This window comes from Mytilus californianus, unplaced genomic scaffold (genome assembly GCF_021869535.1).
Source record: "Mytilus californianus isolate M0D057914Y unplaced genomic scaffold, xbMytCali1.0.p SCAF_1, whole genome shotgun sequence".
In the NCBI taxonomy this organism is placed as follows: Eukaryota; Metazoa; Mollusca; class Bivalvia; order Mytilida; family Mytilidae; genus Mytilus; species Mytilus californianus.
Window position 1 is genome coordinate 128,492,131 of NW_026262581.1, and position 20,346 is coordinate 128,512,476.

A 20,346-nucleotide genomic window follows, 5' to 3' on the forward strand; every position below is an offset into this window, starting at 1 on the left:
CATTGTTTAAAAAACACTGCACAACCCTTCATTGAACAATCATTGGAGTCTGTGATTCTGATTCATTTTTTATTGAGACTTTTAATTGGCATCACTGAAGTGGTTTATTATTTATGATTTTAAATAGGAACCAATATTTACTTATGTATTTTTGGCGGGGGAGTCTGAAGTGTTAAACTGGCTTATTGTATATATGGTGATGTTGGACATCATCAAGAACGTTCAAATCGGGAAACGTGGGTAAGTATTGTGTGTAATCAATCACCCTTCAGTTTTCAACTCGAGTTCCTTAAACTTCACAGAAAGATAACGCATATGTTGAAGTTTTGCACCTACTATCATGGAATTGTTTAAGGGGTCGCAGTTTTATCCAATTTTACCAGACTCTGGAACTGAGAAGTTTTTCAGCAAACATTTTTAAAAGACAATGACAATTTTATGTTATCGTCTCCACTCTACAGTTTCAAGTCAGCCTAAATACTTGAAACTTAACAGGAAGATTCCACAAAGGTTGAAGTTATGCACCTGCTTTATGATTGACTTCTTTGAGGGTTTCCTTCCGTTTTCCAGACTTTGGAACTTAGTCATTTGTGTTAGCAATATTTTCAAAAGACGGTACAAATTTCTTGTACCCAATATACTTCACACCTCCTACAGTTTCCGCCCATATCCTTAATTAAACCTTCATGAACAAATTGCAAAATATCAAAATTGTGCACCTGCTATTTCTGAATTGTTTGAGAAACTTTCCCCATTTTGCAGACTTGCCAGTGAAATAATAATCTTTTTTCGGCAACATTTTCAACAGACGTCACGGTACCAATATTCGTCACGGTAATCAGCGCCTTAAATTGGAGTCTGGTTTAGTTTTGTTGCTTTAAACAAGGAATTGTATACAATTCCTTGCTTTAAACAAGCATTTCGCGTATAGATATAGACTAAAATTTGTTGTCTTTATGTTTTTTCGGTACTTTGTACTTTAACTTTTGATATTCTTTTGAGGTGCTTGACTTTAAGACACGCTTTCATTGTATGGCCTTGTTAATTAAAATAATTGACTGAAAAAGATCATTATCAATAAAATAACGCAGTATAAACACTATTGTATTGTTAATAGCTCAAATAAACCAATTTTAGGCCTCCCGACTCTACCAGACTAACAGATTTCTACAGACTCCACATGCTCAGTAGTACTCCCTCCTGCAGTTTTCAATCCAGATCCTTGAAACTTCACAGAATGTTTCCACACCTATTTTTTGAACCTCCCATCATAAAGTGGTTTTAAGGATTTTCCTCCACTTTTATAATTTCATTTATTAAAATGTTTTATTTTTACCGTTCTCCATTGTTTACGAAACATTCTGTGCAATCCGGTGGTCCATTTTACGGAACGAATGCTACACTGGCACTTAAGAATTTGTTGATAGCAAATTATGTATCTAAGGAGACAAGTTGAACCTTCATCATGGTCGATGTTCCTTTAATTGATTATGAACTCTATTGAACATATGAAACTCATAATTCCAGTATGATTCATGTACTCGACATCAACCCATAGGTGCTTGAGGACAGAACACTGTATTGAGCCCCCATAGTCCATCCCTTCATTATCGTGAATACTATGCCATATTTTTACTCTGAATATACATGTTTACTATCAACGTGCCACTCGACTATAGAGCGAGTGACACGTTGATAGTAAAGAAGTATACTCAGAGAACGAGGTATAGTATGCGATACATGCAACAAATGGTACCACATTAGTTGCTAGGCTATGCAAACCAAGTCGTACCTAGAACATGTGAATGAATCCGCCATTGCATGGGATTGCATCATGTGTAATAGTCCAAATTACTTCACCTTCTGCTATTCTTTGGTATTCAGCACTTCAAATTAATTTAGTATACTACCAAATATATCCATCAGCAGTCCAACATCTGGCGTCATAAAACCATTGCATACTTCAACACCAGAACGGAAAACACAAAAGAAAAAGGAGCAAGACGATTCAAATCCTAAGACTTTTCGAGTATTAAATGTCAACTTCCAGTCAACAAGAAACAAACAAGGCGAACTAATAAATCTTATTGAAAGCACAAAGCCAGATATAATTTTTGGAACTGAAACCTGGCTTGACTCAACAATAAAAGACTCATTATTTTTTCCAGATGGTTATAATATTTACAGAAATGACATAAACTTAAGTGGAGGAGGAGTACTCATTGCCGTCAATGACCCATACATAACTTCATCAGTACCAGAACTTCAAACTGATTGCGAGATTGTTTGGTGCAAAATGGAAATTGTTGGACATAAACCCGTCTATCTATCCAGTTACTACAACCCCATAAAATCAAATGAAAAGGGATATAATGAATATGGAATAAGCATTGAAAGAGCCAGTAAAATACGAAATGCTTTCATTATATCAGCTGGTGATTTCAACCTACCAGGCTGGGATTGGACTACCAAAGAGATTAAGCTGCACACTCAATTTGTAACAAATCATGAAAAGTTTGCGAACATATTGGATGATAATGGGATGGCACAACATGTAAACAAACCAACCAGAGGACCCAATACTCTTGATCTTGTGGTAAAAAATCATCCAGATAGCTTCATGAGAGTTGAAACCTTACCTGGGCTCTCAGACCATGAAATCGTTTTCACAGAAGTTAATCTAAACCCCCGGAAATCTATTCAAAAACCAAGGATTATACCGTTATATAGAAAAGCAAATTGGGAAAATATGAAACTGGATCTAAATAATTTACACCAAGATATCACCTTAATGAATGAACAGAAGGCAGGAGTAAATACACTGTGGACACACTTCCAAACCAAACTTGAAGAGAGCATAGGGAAAATTGTACCGAAAAAGACAGCTAGAAAAAAGGATGGTAATCCCTGGATCACAACCGACATCAAACGTCTCATACGAAAAAGAGACCGATGGTTCAAAAGAATGAAAAAATCTGGTAATGGAGGAGATAAAGACAAATTTAAAGAACTTAAGCGTCGTACACAGAGAGAAATCAGGAAAGCTTACTGGAATTACATCGACAGTATAGTTTCACCACCAGACCTAATTAAACCTCAAGATAGACCAAACTGTTTGAAAAGGTTCTGGACCTTTGTAAAACACAAAAGGTCAGATGGGAGTAAAATACCACCTCTAAAATCAAATGGAACTTTACATTCAGAGCCAACAGATAAAGCAGACATACTCAATGGCCAATTTCAGAAAGTCTTTTCAGACAAAACTACCATAACAGAGAAAGAATTTCAAGAACAATGTAACATGTCCGGAAACTATGAAAAAATCTTGGACATCAATATAACAGAAAATGGTGTGTACAAACTATTAAAAAACCTTAATCCAAACAAGGAAGGTGGGCCAGATAATATTACACCACGAGTCTTAAAGGAACTTGCATTACATATGGCACCAATCCTAACTACAATATTCCGCTGCTCATATCATACAAGCGAAGAGCCAAGTATTTGGAAATCAGCAAACATCTGTCCAGTGTATAAGAAAGGGAAGAAATAAGATCCGATAAATTATAGGCCAGTCTCTCTCACTTGCATAGCATGTAAACTAATGGAGCATATTATAACTAGCCATATTATGTCTCATGCTGATACACACAACATCATGTATCCACTTCAACATGGATTTCAAAGGGGATTATCATGTGAATCTCAACTAATTGAATTTATTGATGATGTCAATAACAACTTAGATCTAGGAAAACAAACAGATTGTCTCAAAATGAACTTCTCCAAGGCATTTGATAAGGTTAGTCATAGCCTCCTCATCCATAAACTGAAGCATTATGGGATAACCGGTAAAACAAATGAGTGGATAAACAAATTCCTCAGTGATAGAACACAGTCCGTAGTAGTAGAGGGTGAAACATCAACTTCCATACCTGTAGAGTCCGGCGTGCCACAAGGATCCGTCCGGGGACCTAGCCTATTTTTGTTTTATATAAACGACATGCCCCAGGGGATTCAATCAACCGTACGACTGTTTGCTGGTGACACTATTGATTATGTCACAATCTCATCCAATGCAGATGCCGCAAACTTACAAAAGGACCTTGACCAACTGGCTGTATGGGAAACAACATGGCTTATGAAGTTCCATCCTGACAAATGTAATGTACTCACCATCTCCAAGAAGCGAACTCCATCTAAGTACAATTACACACTACATGGCCATAACCTCGAACATGTAACACCAGCTAAATACCTGGGATGCACCATTTCATCAGATCTTAAATGGGGGAAACACATAAGCACCATGTGCTCCAAAACTAACAACACCATCAGCTTCTTAAAAAGGAATGTAAACATCTCCAACAAGTCAATTAAAGAAAAAGCATACATGTCCCTCGTCAGGCCTACTTTAGAATATGCTAGTGCAGTATGGGACCCATACCAATAAAATGACATCCAAAGATTGGATATGGTTCAAAGAAGGGCAACAAGGTATGTTACTAACAGATACCACAACACCTCATCTGTTAGTAACATGCTTGGACATCTTGAATGGTCTACCCTACAAGAACGAAGGAAACACAACTGCTTCAAAATGATGTATAAGCTACAGAACAACTATGTCAAAATCGATACATCCAGTAAGCTAATACCAAATGAACGCCCTTCCAGAAATAACAACGAAAAGGCATTTAGAATTCTATCATGTAAAACAACTGTACGGAAGGAGTCGTTCTATTCTAGAACAATCAGCGAATGGAACACCTTGCCCAACTGTACTGTCTCCGCCCCGAATTCTGAATCTTTCAAGGCTCAGCTCCGTCATTAAATTTAAATGACATGTTTTTAATTGCACCTGTATATATAGTTAAATTGCACCTATTTTTGTTTATTAAATTTCAAAAAATTTCATGCGCTCACTCCATAATGTGGCAGAATAGTCAACCAGTTGACGGTGGCCGCTTACCGGAAGAAGAGAGTAAAAATATGGCATATCAGTATTAAATGGAACAAATAACTGATATATATGTTGTAAAATCGGGGATTTATGATAATGAAGGGGAGGGACTATTGGGAAAGGGGGCTCAACACAGGGTCCTGTCCTCAAGCACCTATGCATCAACCATATATACATTGTATAATACAAAAAGGCAAAGGAAACATTTAAATTGGTTATAATACCTCATATCGTTGTTGTGTTTTTGTTATATTTGTCCCGTTTGATTTTTTGTTCGATTGGAAAGCGCAGTTCTGCTGTTGTCACGGTAAAACATTTTTTTGGAAATTCCAAGATATTAGAATGTGATTGCAGTCAGGATTCTACTTCGTCAAAATTATCTCCCCATTACGCAAGCTAATTTTTACAATCGTAAAAATGAAGCCATTGTCGGGGTGACGCGCTGCCAATTTAGCTCTTGAAAACCGATAAATTTATCCACACAGCACCATTACGATCCTTATATGCCATTTGTATTTTAAAACACAATGTATCTACTAGCTATTGAGCATCATTTAATGTACTTTTCTGCAGTTAGTCAACTTAAAACTATTGTCTGGTCGGTTGTTAGGTGGAATTTTCGAAAGTTCAAAAACATTAAAAAAAAAATCTAATTAAATATTTCGTGGAAGGGCAGACTAAATATTTTCAGAGGTTGAAGACTAATAACCCTTACGGAAGCCCATTTAGGACCTTCCAAAAATATAATTTGAATTCGAAATCACGAATTTAAATCGTTATCACGAATTGTATAATTTGTTATAACAGATTAAATTTGTGATAACGAATTGTTGGAAATCGTTATAACAGATTTTATAATTCGTAATTACGAATTAAATTCGAAATCACGAATTTAAATCGTTATCACGAATTGTATAATTTGTTATAACAGATGAAATTTGTGATAACGAATTGTTGGAAATCGTTATAACAGATTTTATAATTCGTAATAACGAATTAAAAACGTTATAACGAATTGTATAATTTGTTATAACGGATTATATTCGTGATTACGAATTTGTGGAATTCGTTATCACAGTTTGTTTTGTAATTTGTGATTTCGGATTAAAATTCATTATCACAGATTTTTAGCTCACCTGACCCACAGGCTTAAGTGAGATTTTCTCCTCACTTTGCGCCCGTCGTTGTTCATTAAATTTTACAAAAATCTTCTTTTTTTAAACCTTTTGGCCAAAGTGAAACAAACTTGGCCACAATCAATTTCGTTTTAACGAATTTTATTTGCAAATTTAGAAAAAGGGATTGGACACTTAATTAGAATTAGGGATATTGTTTGTTTTTTGTTTTTGTAAAGGGGCATAACTCAAGAACGGTAAAAGTGATGCCAACCAATTTCAAACTTGATCTGTGTTTTGAAGTTATAAACATTGTGTAGTAGTTTAATATCATTTGGTTGAGGCAAACTAAATGTAGAGAACGGGAACCAATTTTGGGAACGTACGCAACGGACGAACTGGACTGACAGACAAGGATTAGACTTAATGCCCCCATCGCCTAACGGCGGGGACATACAAAATGTGTTTAATACTCATAATTCGTAACCGATACATTTTTATTCATTATTTTTTATTTAAAGTCTTTTTAGACCGGTGATTTCCTTCGTGTGTATCGCCCATGAATATATTTTACACAGAGGCAACAGAAGTAGTTTTGGCAACATGGTTTATCGAAGTGTAAAACCCAGGAAAGAAAATCGGACAGACTAATCATATTCAAGTTTTTTTGATATGCTAATAATTTAAGAATTATTTGATAATGACGAAAACATAATAGGAGTGCATGCAATTCAAAAACAAACAACAGATATAAGGAAGAAGAAAATGGAATATAATGTGCAAAAGTATATATAAGATAAGGTTAGCCTGGAGTGTAGTGAAGTGAGAGAAATAAATAAGGCTATAAAGAATGTGTGCGATGAGCCCGCCTGCGGAACAACATGGCCAACATGGCCAAAAATAGAACATAAGGGTAAAAAAGGGTCAATTGCCGCTTTCAGTCATGTGGAATTATTTGTAGATCTTTGCTTTCTCAGTGATCATTTTCGCTATAATAATTGATTGAAAGATTCTCTCTATCTATTATAATTTTCAAAATAATAGACAAAACACAAAATAAAAAAAAAACGTCAATAAAGGAAAATTATTCCTATAAATAGTCATCTTACAATTTTGATGTAAATAGACAGTACGTAAATCTTGTGATTCCAACAATTCTCTTTCTATAGCGGTTTTCAAGATAAAAGAAAAAAACTAGCATTTTACCCTTGTGTTCTATTTTAGGCCATGTCGTCCATTTCGTTACGCTTGCGGGCTCATTGCACACATTCTTCAAACTAGAAACCATGATTTATTGCTCTCACTTCACTTCACTCCAGGCTAGCCTTATCTACTTGTGCACTTATATTCTATTTTCTTTCTCTTTATATCTTGTGTTTGTTTTTGAATTACATGCACTCCTATTATGTTTTCGTCATTATTAAATAATTGTTATATTATTAGCATATCAATAAATGTGATTGGTCTGTTAGATTTTCTTTCCTAGGTTTACACTTCGATAAACCATGTTGGCGAAACTACTTTCGTTGCCTCTGTGTAAAATGTATCCATGCGCGATACACACTAATGATAATCGCCGGTCTAAAAAGACTTTAAATGAAAAATAAGGAATAAAACTATATCGGTCAAGAAATATGAGGATTAGACACATTTTTTTTCTGGAGATTTTTGGTGTGTAAACTGGGTCGCTGACTAATAAACTTACATATCAGTTTGTGAGTTAATCCACCCGTTTTACACGACAAAAACTCCTAGGTACAGTGTTTTTGTGTTTATATTTGTACATGGAGAAGACGTCACTAATTTTGTTTCAGTTTGTGTTCAATCCTTTTTGCTAATTTTGCAAATAAAATGCGTTAAAACTAAATCGCCCCGGATTGTGGTCAAGTTTGTTTCACTTTGGCAAAAAGTTTTCAGTGAAAAAGTTTTTCGTAAAAGTAATGAACAGCGACGGGCGTAAAGTGAGGAGAAAAGCTCACTTAACCCTGTGGGTCAGGTGAGCTAAAAATCTGTGATAATGAATTTTAATCCGAAATCACAAATTACAAAAAAAACTGTGATAACGAATTCCACAAATTCTTTACCACGAATATAATCCGTTATAACAAATTATACAATTCGTTATCACAAATTACAAAAAATTGTGATAACGAATTTAATTCGTAATTACGAATTATAAAATCTGTTATAACGATTTCAAACAATTCTTTATCACAAATTTAATCTGTTATAACAAATTATACAATTCGTGATAACGATTTAAATTCGTGATTTCGAATTCAAATTATATTTTTGGAAGGTCCTGATTGTACGGAAGCCCTTTTAGGACCTCCAGAAAATATAGTTTGAATTCGATATCACGAATTTAAATTGTTATCACAAATTCTAGAATTCGTTATCACAGATTAAATTCGTTATCACGAATTTATGGAATTAGTTATAACAGTTTTTTGTAATTCGTTATAACTCGTTATCACAATTTTTTGTAATTCGTGATAACGAACTTTATAATAAATATTACGGATTAAAATCGTTCTCACGAATTTGTGTAATTTGTTATCACAATTTTTTTTGTAATTCGTGATTACTGATTAAATTCGTTATCACAGATTATTGTAATTCGTGATTACGGTTGAAAATCGTTATAACAAATTGTAGAATTCGTGATAACGGATTTAATTCGTTATAACTGTTTCTACGAATTTGTGATAACGAATTTAATCCATTATTACTATTTATGAAATTCATTATAACGATTTTAATCCGTTATCACGAATTACCAAAAAAATGTGATAACAAATTCTACGAATTCGTGATAACGATTACAATCCGTTATAACGATTTATATAATTCGTTATCACGATTTATAAAATTCGTTATTACCTTTTTTATCCGTTATCTCGAATTACATAAAATTGTGATAACGAATTTAATTCGTTATTTCGAATTACAAAATCTGTTATAACTAATTCCGGAAATTCGTTATCACGAATTTAATCTGTTATAACGAATTCTTCAATTCGTGATAACGATTTGAATTCGTGATTACGAATTCAAATATATATTTTTAGGAGGTCCTAAATGGGCTTCCGTTTAACCCTAGATAACACACACACAAAATAAAGTTTTTTTGAAGTTATGCATTTTTAAGATCCACTTGTATTTGCACCTACCACAATCGACTGTTTTATGCAAATTTGTCTAAAATTTAAAAGTTTAAATATCTCGAAGCTCCATTCTATAATTTAAGTAAAAACACGTATATAAGATGCATAAAATCCTAAATTATGCACCTTTAAATTATTAAACTTTTAAAGCCCATAGGAATAGATGTAAACAATTCAAATATACCAATTTGGCTTTTTCACCTTCTCTAACAAAGAGTTCCATTTCTTTTGTTTAATTTCAACTGGGTATCCGCCTGATTGGGCTATTCGAAAAATTAAATCCTGGTTCAAATAAGTGATTATGTCAGAAATCAAACCATAATATGTTATCGTGCCTTTTCTATGATCAGTGACGTTAGTATCTATGAAGAAGAAGAAAATAACCATGCGTCTCCCCCACGTTTCCTTTTACTCAGATCTCATACATTACATAGAAGTTTCATATCATTCCAAAAGTAATATTTTATTTCCGTATAAAATGCAACATTTATGACTACAAGTGCTCTCCGTGACAACGTAAAAACAATACATTGAAAAAAAGACAAAATGATTGATTTAAACTTTTAAAATTATTGGTTGTGACATAAAAATGTAATTCTAAGAATTGAATCCTTGTTTTGTAATTTTATATGGTAGTAAAAGTATAGAACGTGTGCACATGTGTCGTATGAAGCGAAGCGCTTTGTGCTTCATACACAATGAGCTTCAGTCAACGATTTTACACCCCCAATGAAATTACAAAAAAATCAATCAATTTTAATGTTTACTTTTGGAAGTAGGTCAGCATTCAAGCAAAAGTAGGTTTATTAAACATACTTTTCGTATTTCCCTATTATAATTTCATTTTTCAAGTATGTATCATATCTGAAAGCCAGACTCACTTTCAGGAGTGGTAAAGCCTTTAGGCAGGTTCATTATAAGGGGTATAGTTGACGCATTGAGTAAACCGTAAGTCAGTATGATGTACTTTTCATGCTCGTATGATGTTGTTAATTGAACCAGCGAATGTTCTATGGTTTGTTCTTCGTAAAGGCGGATCCAGGAATTAGGAGTAGATGGCAGGTCAAGGTCTATCACATAGAGAATTTTCTAAAAATTGGACAACCCATTTTGGAGTTATTGCCCCTCAAATGTCATTTTTTTGCAAATTTTGCAGTATAAGTTATCATCTTAAAAACGATAACAGATAGAGAGAAGTTCTAAACAGAAAAAAATTACCAGAATAAGAAGATCTATAAGGTAGTCATTTGACAAATGACACCTTATAGGAGTTATTGTCTTTAAAGTTGATGTTTACCGTTTTCGGATTTTTTTTTAGGGAAACTATAGACGATAGAGAGAATATTTGGACAGTAAAAATGTTCAACAAAATATGATCTACACTTAAGTTACCATGGACGAATCGTCAATTGACCCCTTATAGAAGTTATTTCCCTTGAGAAACTAGTTTAACTATTGTTTCGCGATTTTTGCAGAAACTATAATAGATGGAGAGAAATTGTAAACAGCAAGTGTTCAGCAAAATGAGATATACAAATAAGTAAAATATGGTCGAAATCGTCAATTGACTGAGAGATGATATTTTCCATTTTTACAGTTTTTACACAAGCTATAATATAAAGAGAGAAACAATAAAAATGCAAAATTGTTCAGCACAATGAGATCTACAAATCAGTCATCATGGCCGAAATTGTCAACCGAAGCCTTCTAGAAGTTATTTCCCGTGAATGATGATTTATATCATTTTTGCATTTTTGTCAAAACTATAGGCGTTAGAAATAAACTTTAAAAAGATAAAAAAATAAATCAGCAAAACAAGATCTACAAGTTAGTCAACACGACCAAATTATTACACTAGTTATAGAATTTATTGCCATTAAATGGATTTTTTTATATCAAAAACTTAAAGAGATATGTAATAACTTTAAACAGTACAAATGATAATCAATAGAATAGAATAGAATATAGAATAGAATATTTTTATTTCCCAAATTACAGGGCCGATAGAGGGCATAAAATCAGATACAATTGATTTACATAATTGGTAACAACAACAATAATAGTCACTTGTAAATATATATTTAGTATATTAGCATTGGTCAGAATCAGAGCCAAAAACCACATATATATTGTGAATAAAAGAATAAAATTACATTATCTGCTTTCATTCTCAAATCATTTACTTGACTTAGTGTCAATATTCATACATGATCTCCTTAATTCAGAACAGTCACAAATATAACAGCCCAGTTTTTCCATAAGAGTTACATTTTCTTGGGTCAAGAGCCATAAAAATTTAGAAGATTTATTTAAATTTTTAAAATTATAACAATTGTTAGAAATGTATTGAAAAAAATCTTCCCTTTGAATATCATAAAGAGGGCATTCTAACAAAAAATGAAGCTCATCTTCAACTTTACCAAGTGAGCAATTTGAACAGAGACGATCAGATCTATCTATATATTTTTTTTTAATATCTGTCTGTCTCAATTTTTAAAGAGTGAGCTCTTATTCTTAATTTACAAATTAACTGTCTTTTTTAAAACAATTTTTCAATACAAGATCTGCAAAATTGCCATATAATAATATCTACAAATAAGCAAACAAAATTACTGATTGCATTTAATGAAAAAAATATATCAAATTGGCATATTTTTCACCAGGTGAGCGATTCGGCTCTTGGGAGCATAAAACCGTTCAATAAATCTATACAGTAAGTTTTCTGAAATTAACCCGCTTTCAAAAATCCGGGTACAGTAACTCACATGCAGACATATTTCAGACTGGAGGTCTTTTGTACAAAAACATATTGTTTCTGCCGAATTGATGAAAAATAATAACATTCTTTAAATATCGATAACATAAAGATCATCTAAAACCGTATCTGTGTATAAAACTGTGCAGAAATTTGATTCATAAACCCAATTCAATAGCGTTTCTATAAGCCATTGATTGAATTATAAATATCAATTCCAACAGATTCTATATACCTGACATTTGGGAGAATCTGTATAGAAAACAACACAAGCAATTTCCATTTTATTACGCGTCGAAAGGAATAACTGTAACTTTCGTTATACTAGCCAAGACTGCAAATAGAGCAGCTGGAAAATAAAGATCAGAATGAAGAAAATCTTGTCAATTGATCTCTATTTTGTAAGAATTTGTTTCTATTGTGAAGTTTGTATCACGGTATGGAGTATGAATAATTTAAATCGTGTATAAGTTCTTGATTTCCATGCCGTATCGACCTGACTATTATCATGTAGACAAGGTACCGAAGCTTAAATTTCTATCTGTTAAATTATATGCACAAGGTAGGCACACAATCTTTTTTTCCACTTTTGTCTTGATCTTGATATTAGTAAGTATACGGCATGTTAACTTCAAAGTTAATGTTACACAGATAAGAATGTTCCAAAATTGCGCTAATTTCCTGTTACCATTATTTTGTATTTAGACGTTATCATACTAGTATGTTCATCTTTTTATAAGTACGTTTTGAGCTTTTTTGTTTAGTTAATATTAGAAAAAAAACCAGTCAAATTTGAAATAATGCATTTTATAAAAGGAATAGATTGTTAGCGAGGATCATATATTTATTTTTTCTTTCTTTTTCAATTATCTGATGTATATAACTTATGAATAGTAGATAAATATATCGTAAAAACAAACGGTACAAAACCCGTTATAATTGGCAATATTAATATTGAAATCTATCTAACTTAGCATATGAATATAATATGTATATTTGTTCAATTACTTTTAAGAGTGACATACCAATGGCTAGCAACAGTGATTCCAAAATGCAATTAGGTATTGATCAAAAACTTTGTTCGTTATGTTTGCTTTTATTTGATATTGTAAGTTTTGTTGTTGAGTTATAACTTGTTTTTCCTTATTTTATTTCTACAAATCTGTTTACTGAATTTGTTAAAATATGTAAACTAGGATTAAGTGTCCTCATTTTCATAAAGAAGATAAGGGTGGGAAGATTTACAAATCAATTACAGTAAAACTACAAAACTGAAAAGCCGGCAAAAATGACATAGTTGTATTTTACAAGTATCATGGAAAGCATAACTCATTCTCGACATTAGTGTTTAGTGAAAAAAGGTAACAGTGTCGATCTTCCCATAATTATTTTTTCAAGGAAATATTAACGATTTCCCCCACCTGTAATCTCTTTATATTGCTATTTTTTCAGCAGTTGCTCCAGAAACTTTTCCTTTGACTCTAAAAAATATCTTTTGACACTTTGATCGAGAAACTTTCAAGTCTCTTCTGTAATATTCTACGTCTTGGAAATTCTGTGTGTTTGTATTGTTTTTGCATTTAATGAATTAAGATTGTCTTTAGAACACATTTACCGCTGTACTTTTTCATTCAGATATATATTATGTTTGTGCATTCATGATTATCGTGATTGATAATTGGTCATATAAGCCGAGGTTGATCTCAGGTGCTCCGGAAGGGTTAGCAGATTATGTTCCATATGTGGCACAATCTACAACAAGTACACAAAACAAATACAAAACAAACACAACAAAGATAACTTGATTCCTGACTTTTTTAACACGTACAATGAAATATGGTTGAACTATTCTAAGGTTTGAAAAAAAACAAATGCACCCGAAATAAGTTTTCCCAATATTCATGAAGACCGACTCTTTCTCAAAAGAAAGGACTAAACTGTTAATATGTAAATGTAAAATTATTTATGAAAATCTGGTCAAGTAAAAGAATGCTTCCGAAGAACAATGAGGAGAGTGTTGATATTTATATCTGTAATTATCGCTTTAGAATAAACTGGTTGATTGCTGTTATTTGTTCGCACATGCAATAGAACATAGACCCGATAATGATAGGATAAAATCGACGGATGAATAAACGTTAAACGTCCAATTAGTTATTTATTCAACAGAAATGATGTTGACGAAATACAATTATGATATGAAAAATATAATAAGTTGCTAACTTATACGTCATTTGGTCTCTGGTGGAGAGTTATCTCATTGGCAATCATACCACATCTTATTTTTATAAGCTCTAAATCGCCTTGAGTATTTAACAATAAACTGTCAGGATTAAGCTCTAAATCGCCTTGAGTATTTAAAAATAAACTGCCAGGATTAAGCTCTAAATCTCCTTGAGTATTTAACTTAAAACTGCCAGGATTAAGCTCTAAATCGCCTTGATTCTTCAGCAAAGTCTAGACAAAGTTCAGCACTAATTTAATTGAATCTTCTTCTTCCATTCAACAATAAACTTTTAAAATTAAGCATAAAATCGCCTCGAATAAAGAAAAGTTTGGAGAAGTAGTTTATTCTAATCGGAGGTCCATGGTATATGCTAGTACATGGGCCATACGAGACCACCGAGACTTTTTTCGTAGAAGTATACAAGAGCGAGGCGTAGAGTTGACATTGTTTCATTCTTGTCACGTGATTTTATGCACGGAGGTGTAAATAACAAGGAAGTCATAACAGGCAGATTTTTAGATAGTCATTGATCTGTTGAACAGTTTCTTCAAATGACATACCCGAGATTTAACTTATTGACAGATAGTAATTGTTCTTGTTCATAATCAATACAATGCAACCAGGTATTGTTTGCTAGATAAATATTTTATCTATGTCGCAAAAAGGGTTTAAATAAATTTATTGAATTATTTTACAGAAATGGGCAACAAGCACGGTGGAGAAAGGCTTAAGCGTACTCTGAAAAAGAAAGCTAGCTTAAGCAGTGAAAATGAATATCTCAAGATACAGTTCAAAATAACAGATGAACAATTAAAAGAGTATAGATCACTTTTCAAAGATCATTCCGATAACAACAAGGTGATTACAAGAAGCGAATTCAGGAATGTATACCAACTTATATATAAAAGTGGCGATGCTACTGAATTTGCCGATCGTGTTTTTGACGTGTTTGACAGTGATAAGAGTGGAACTGTAGATTTTATAGAGTTTGCAGCAGGACTTACAATGATGGATAGTGAGAAGCTGGAACAGAAAATATCCATTGCCTTCAGTATGTATGACGAGGATGGCAGCAATACCTTGTCCAAACAGGAAGTCATTAACATGATACAGGTAGGTTCATGTCAATAAAAGTCCCCTTCAGTATGTATGACGAGGATGGCAGCAATACCTTGTCCAAACAGGAAGTCATTAACATGATACAGGTAGGTTCGTGTCAGTTAAAGTCCCCTTCAGTGTGTATGACGAGGATTTCAGCAATACCTTGTCAAAACAGGAAGTCATTAACATGATACAGGTAGGTTCGTGTCAGTTCAAGTCCCCTTCAGTATGTATGACGAGGATTGCAGCAATACCTTGTCAAAACAGGAAGTCATTAACATGATACAGGTAGGTTCGTGTCAGTTAAAGTCCACTTCAGTATGTATGACGAGGATTGCAGCAATACCTTGTCAAAACAGGAAGTCATTAACATGATACAGGTAGGTTCGTGTCAGTTAAAGTCCTCTTCAGTATGAATGACGAGAATTGCAGCAATACCTTGTCCAAACAGGAAGTAATTAACATGATACAGGTAGGTTCGTGTCAGTTAAAGTCCCCTTCAGTGTGTATGACGAGGATTTCAGCAATACCTTGTCAAAACAGGAAGTCATTAACATGATACAGGTAGGTTCGTGTCAGTTCAAGTCCCCTTCAGTATGTATGACGAGGATTGCAGCAATACCTTGTCAAAACAGGAAGTCATTAACATGATACAGGTAGGTTCGTGTCAGTTACAGTCCACTTCAGTATGTATGACGAAGATTGCAGCAAGACCTTGTCAAAACAGGAAGTCATTAACATGATACAGGTAAGAACATGTCAATAAAAGTCCCCTTCAGTATGTATGACGAGAATTGCTGCAATACCTTGTCAAAACAGGAAGTCATTAACATGATACAGGTAGGTTCATGTCAATAAAAGTCCCCTTCAGTATGTATGACGAGGATGGCAGCAATACCTTGTCCAAACAGGAAGTCATTAACATGATACAGGTAGGTTCGTGTCAGTTAAAGTCCCCTTCAGTATGTATGACGAAGATTGCAGCAAGACCTTGTCAAAACAGGAAGTCATTAACATGATACAGGTAGGTTCGGGTCAGTTTAAGTTCTCTTCAGTATGTATGACGAGGATGGCAGCAATACCTTGTCAAAACAGGAAGTAATAAACATGATACAGTTAGGTTCGTGTCAGTTAAAGTCTCATACAGTATGTATGACGAGGATAGCAGTAATACCTTGTCAAAACAGGAAGTCATTAACATGATACAGGTAAGAACATGTCAATAAAAGTCCCTTTCAGTATGTATGACGAGGATGGCAGCAATACCTTGTCAAAACAGTCGATCACTAAAAAAATAGAAAAACATGCATTTAAAAGTCAAGGAAATGTTGAGGTAATAAAATATACATCCGAAGCATCTGAATCTCAGTTAAATCCTTTATATACTAAAACATAAACAACTACTAGAATCTATTTAAAACTATGATCAATAGAGGCAGCTACCTTGATTCTCTAACAAACAAAAATAACAATTGAGAAAGGAGTGTTTGATAATAATATGAATTTCAAATGGTATTGCCATAGACTCCTAGGTAAATATAATTATGTTCAGTGGCAATGATAATATCAATAGATATCTATAAATTTATACAATTTTATAAAGCTTACGAGATTAGGAATTGTCATTTAAATCGTCCTTTTTGGCTGAATGGACTTATTGATAATGATTATGGTTATACTGTTGTTATTCAATCCTAGCGTCTGGTATATTTAGAATGAAAGTTTGAAGCAGAATACAGATGATTGCGTTTGGTTGTATGAATCAAAATTCTGAAAATATTTGTTCTTGATGTTATGTCAAAGCTGTGAAATTCACTGTGTTTTCGCTTCCTGTACTGTTATGATGATGCTGAATGAAATCTACTGTGAAATACAGCCACCGATATTAGATTATAGGGCGGTTTCATATTTCATATCAGCAGGTAATGTACTTTGAGATTGCTTTCATAGACTGTTTGCATTGTTTTTGGTTTTTTTTTCGACGATTGGATTTTTTTTGTTATTTATTTTATACAATAAATCTTTTTTCTGTACCGAGTTTTATTGTGTGTTATTTCATGAACCTGTTACTAGTCCCTGACCGAGATTAAAATGGGGGGTTTGAGGTCTCTTAGACTAGTTTTGCTACGCCACATGTTCATGTACATGTCCCAAGCTAGGCCAATGGTTGTTTTTTGTCATATCTTTTTTTTTATGTCATTTGGAGAATTGTGTGTTGATGACCTTTGATTGAAATTCTCTGTAATGTCTTCACAGCTGTTTTAGGTCTGGGTGTTTAAGGGGGTTGTTGTATCATTAACCCATAATCAACATCTCATTTTATTCATATTTACCCAGCCGTTTTCAAGGGAAGCTACTTCTTTATTTTCCACATGTTAAACTAAGTTCAATTTAGAGATCATCTTGTGTATTAATTGGAAACAAAATCATAAATTTGTCTAGAATGACCATTCATTCATTGCTGTCTGAGGCTATTGCGAATCGGAAAGGAAGTCACAAATTCTTGTAGGTGTATTCAAATGAACATTCCTGTCATTTTGGTGATGTCTATTCCAGCGCTTTTTGATAGGAGGCAGTACATATATACATTTCTAATAGGATGCATTGTGAACTTTGTCCCGCGGTGATTGGTATTTTAAATTTCAGATCTTATCAAAATTGCTTAAAATATGTAGGACTATAATATCGTTCTCCATTATTCATGTTAACAGATACATCTGTGAAAGAAGAAGACGTTTTTGTGTTTCAAATAAGGTCCACGTTTGAATATACCGATGAAGAGAACTCGTGAAAAATACCAACCTGCTTTAATTTCACTTTGCTATGTTTTCTTTGTCAATTGTTAGCATACAAAAATTCTGCTATCGACACAGCTTTGAGGAAAACTCGAATGGTTTCTCTGAAGCAGAGAAGTAACAAAAGAAGTTTAAATGTACATTCAGCTTTAAACTAGTTTAAAGTTTCTTTAAATATCACAAAAGTTTTATTTGCAGGCTTATTACAGACTACTGGGACCTGACGTTAGCAGATCACCAGTAGAGATAGCCAATGACCTATTTAAAAAAATGGACCTTGATAAAGATGATTCAGTCACATATGAGGAATTTGCTAGCGTAGCAAAACGGGATCCAACTGTGCTGGAAATTCTTAATCCGAAAGCTTGAAAACTTCAAAGTACTAGTTGGATATAATGCAGCATTTACATCGTGTACTGCTTGAAAGTGCACACAGTGTTATATAGCATTATTTGTATCTTTGTTGTATCCCATTTTATGGCTTAATACGAAAATTGGCTTAAAGACTCGTGTTTATTTTGTCTCTCTGCAACAGACGCAATGATAATGGATGTCTAGAGACGCAATGCTTATGGATGAGTCATGGATGTTTAGAGAGTGACAACAGACGTAATATTGGAAACCAATAAAGATGTCATTACATGTCAAATGAACATTCCGAGTTAAGAAGAAAAAGTACTTACACAGATTTGTTTTAAACATAAAGGGTCCAGTCATGTAAAATAAACATATGAAATCATATATATTAGTTTAAACAATTCCAATTTGGAAAAGCGCTTGACCAATGATAAACCATATTCATTTTTATAATTGTTGATCAATGCTTTGGTTAAGGGCATACGATACAGTTTTGATCCCACGGTATTTTTTTACGAAATTTTGCATACAAAATATTTTTCACTTAGTTAATTCAAATATGTAATAAAAAATATACCTTAATGTGCTAAATTTAGAGATAAATGGGGTCGAAATTTTAGACATTTTCTTAAAATTTCGGTTCCTTGTACATTTTGATCCTTTGGACAGACATGCTCAACATTTTTGTTTCAAAAGACAAACACATGCGGATTTTTGTAAAACGATTTGGAATATCTTCTTTACAAAAGTATGCTCTTAACTTATGTAAAAATTCTTTAAAAATAATTATTTTTTATTAAAATATCATTATTTTAGTGAAAAACAGCATTTTTTGCTGCATATTTATCTAATTTAAAAAAAAATCAGGTGATTTTTTCATAAAAATTAGAACAAATAATCTTCATATAGTATCATGTCTCGAAAAATGCATCTTTTCCCGATAAGTCGCAGTTTGACGTCGCAAAAATAACATATATTACGTTAGCAACGCCATTACCTCCCCTGTAACTGTATCGTGTGTCCTTAAAAAGAACCAAAGGTAAAAAATTAGGACTAGATAGTAGCCTCTATATTTATTTTCTTTATATTTTTTCTAAGCATGTGCTCTTGATTTTTCTGTCTCATTCACATTATATTTCCTTTAAATCATTATCAATTAAATTAATAAAATTTAATGTTAATATCGTTTAAAATTACATAACGGAACAGAAAATATACTTTAAAAATAATTGTCAAGAAGCTGATTCACATCAAAGAATAGTGTAAGTTTCTTGTAGATCTATAAACAGCAAAAGTTATATTGCATCCAAAAAGTTTATCGTGAAGGCAATGCCATGGATGCAAATATCCCTTTGGTACATCTATCAGATGAGAATACAAGTAAACCTATTGTCGCGCTTCAGGAATATCTTTGGAGATTTTGATTATCTATAACAATACTGTATAACATCCTCGCTTTTTGAAGCGGACGGTAAATAGTCTGTCTGTCCGTCTGTCTGTCTTTAACAATACTGTATTATTACATCCTCGCTTTTTGAAGCGGACGGTGAAAAGTATGTCTGTCTGTCTGTCCTTCCTTCCTTGTTTTCTCCTTTGTATCCAAACAAATGCTTGACATAATTTTGTGAAACTTTCACAGACTCATAATCACATGATGTACTTTAACATCCTTCGTCTTGATTTATATGGTTTACTCTGGCATAACATGGACTAAAAATGTCATATTCGCACACTATATTACACATTAGTTTCCGCTTCTTTTCCTAAATCCCAATCAGAATTTAATGAATCGGAATCTTTTCACTATAATGCCATTGTACACATCATATTTTGATAACAGATTCTCCATTCACGAGTAGTTCAACT

General features: G+C 33.1%; 1 protein-coding gene across 2 annotated transcripts; it reads left to right on the forward strand.

Annotated features, from left to right (window-relative positions):
• The first annotated feature begins 12,510 nt into the window (after positions 1–12,510).
• On the forward strand, positions 12,511–19,661 carry LOC127734026 (neurocalcin homolog). Of its 2 annotated transcripts, XM_052243583.1 has the most exons (3): positions 12,511–12,562; positions 14,925–15,340; positions 18,322–19,661. In XM_052243583.1, the coding sequence occupies exons 2-3, from the start codon at positions 14,927–14,929 to the stop codon at positions 18,490–18,492; spliced, it is 585 nt and encodes a 194-aa protein (XP_052099543.1). In that variant the 5' UTR covers positions 12,511–12,562; positions 14,925–14,926; the 3' UTR covers positions 18,493–19,661. The 2 variants fall into 2 exon arrangements, with proteins under 2 accessions (XP_052099543.1, XP_052099549.1); XM_052243589.1 differs by lacking the exon at positions 12,511–12,562 and having other exon boundaries at positions 14,853–15,340.
• Positions 19,662–20,346: the final 685 nt, after the last annotated feature.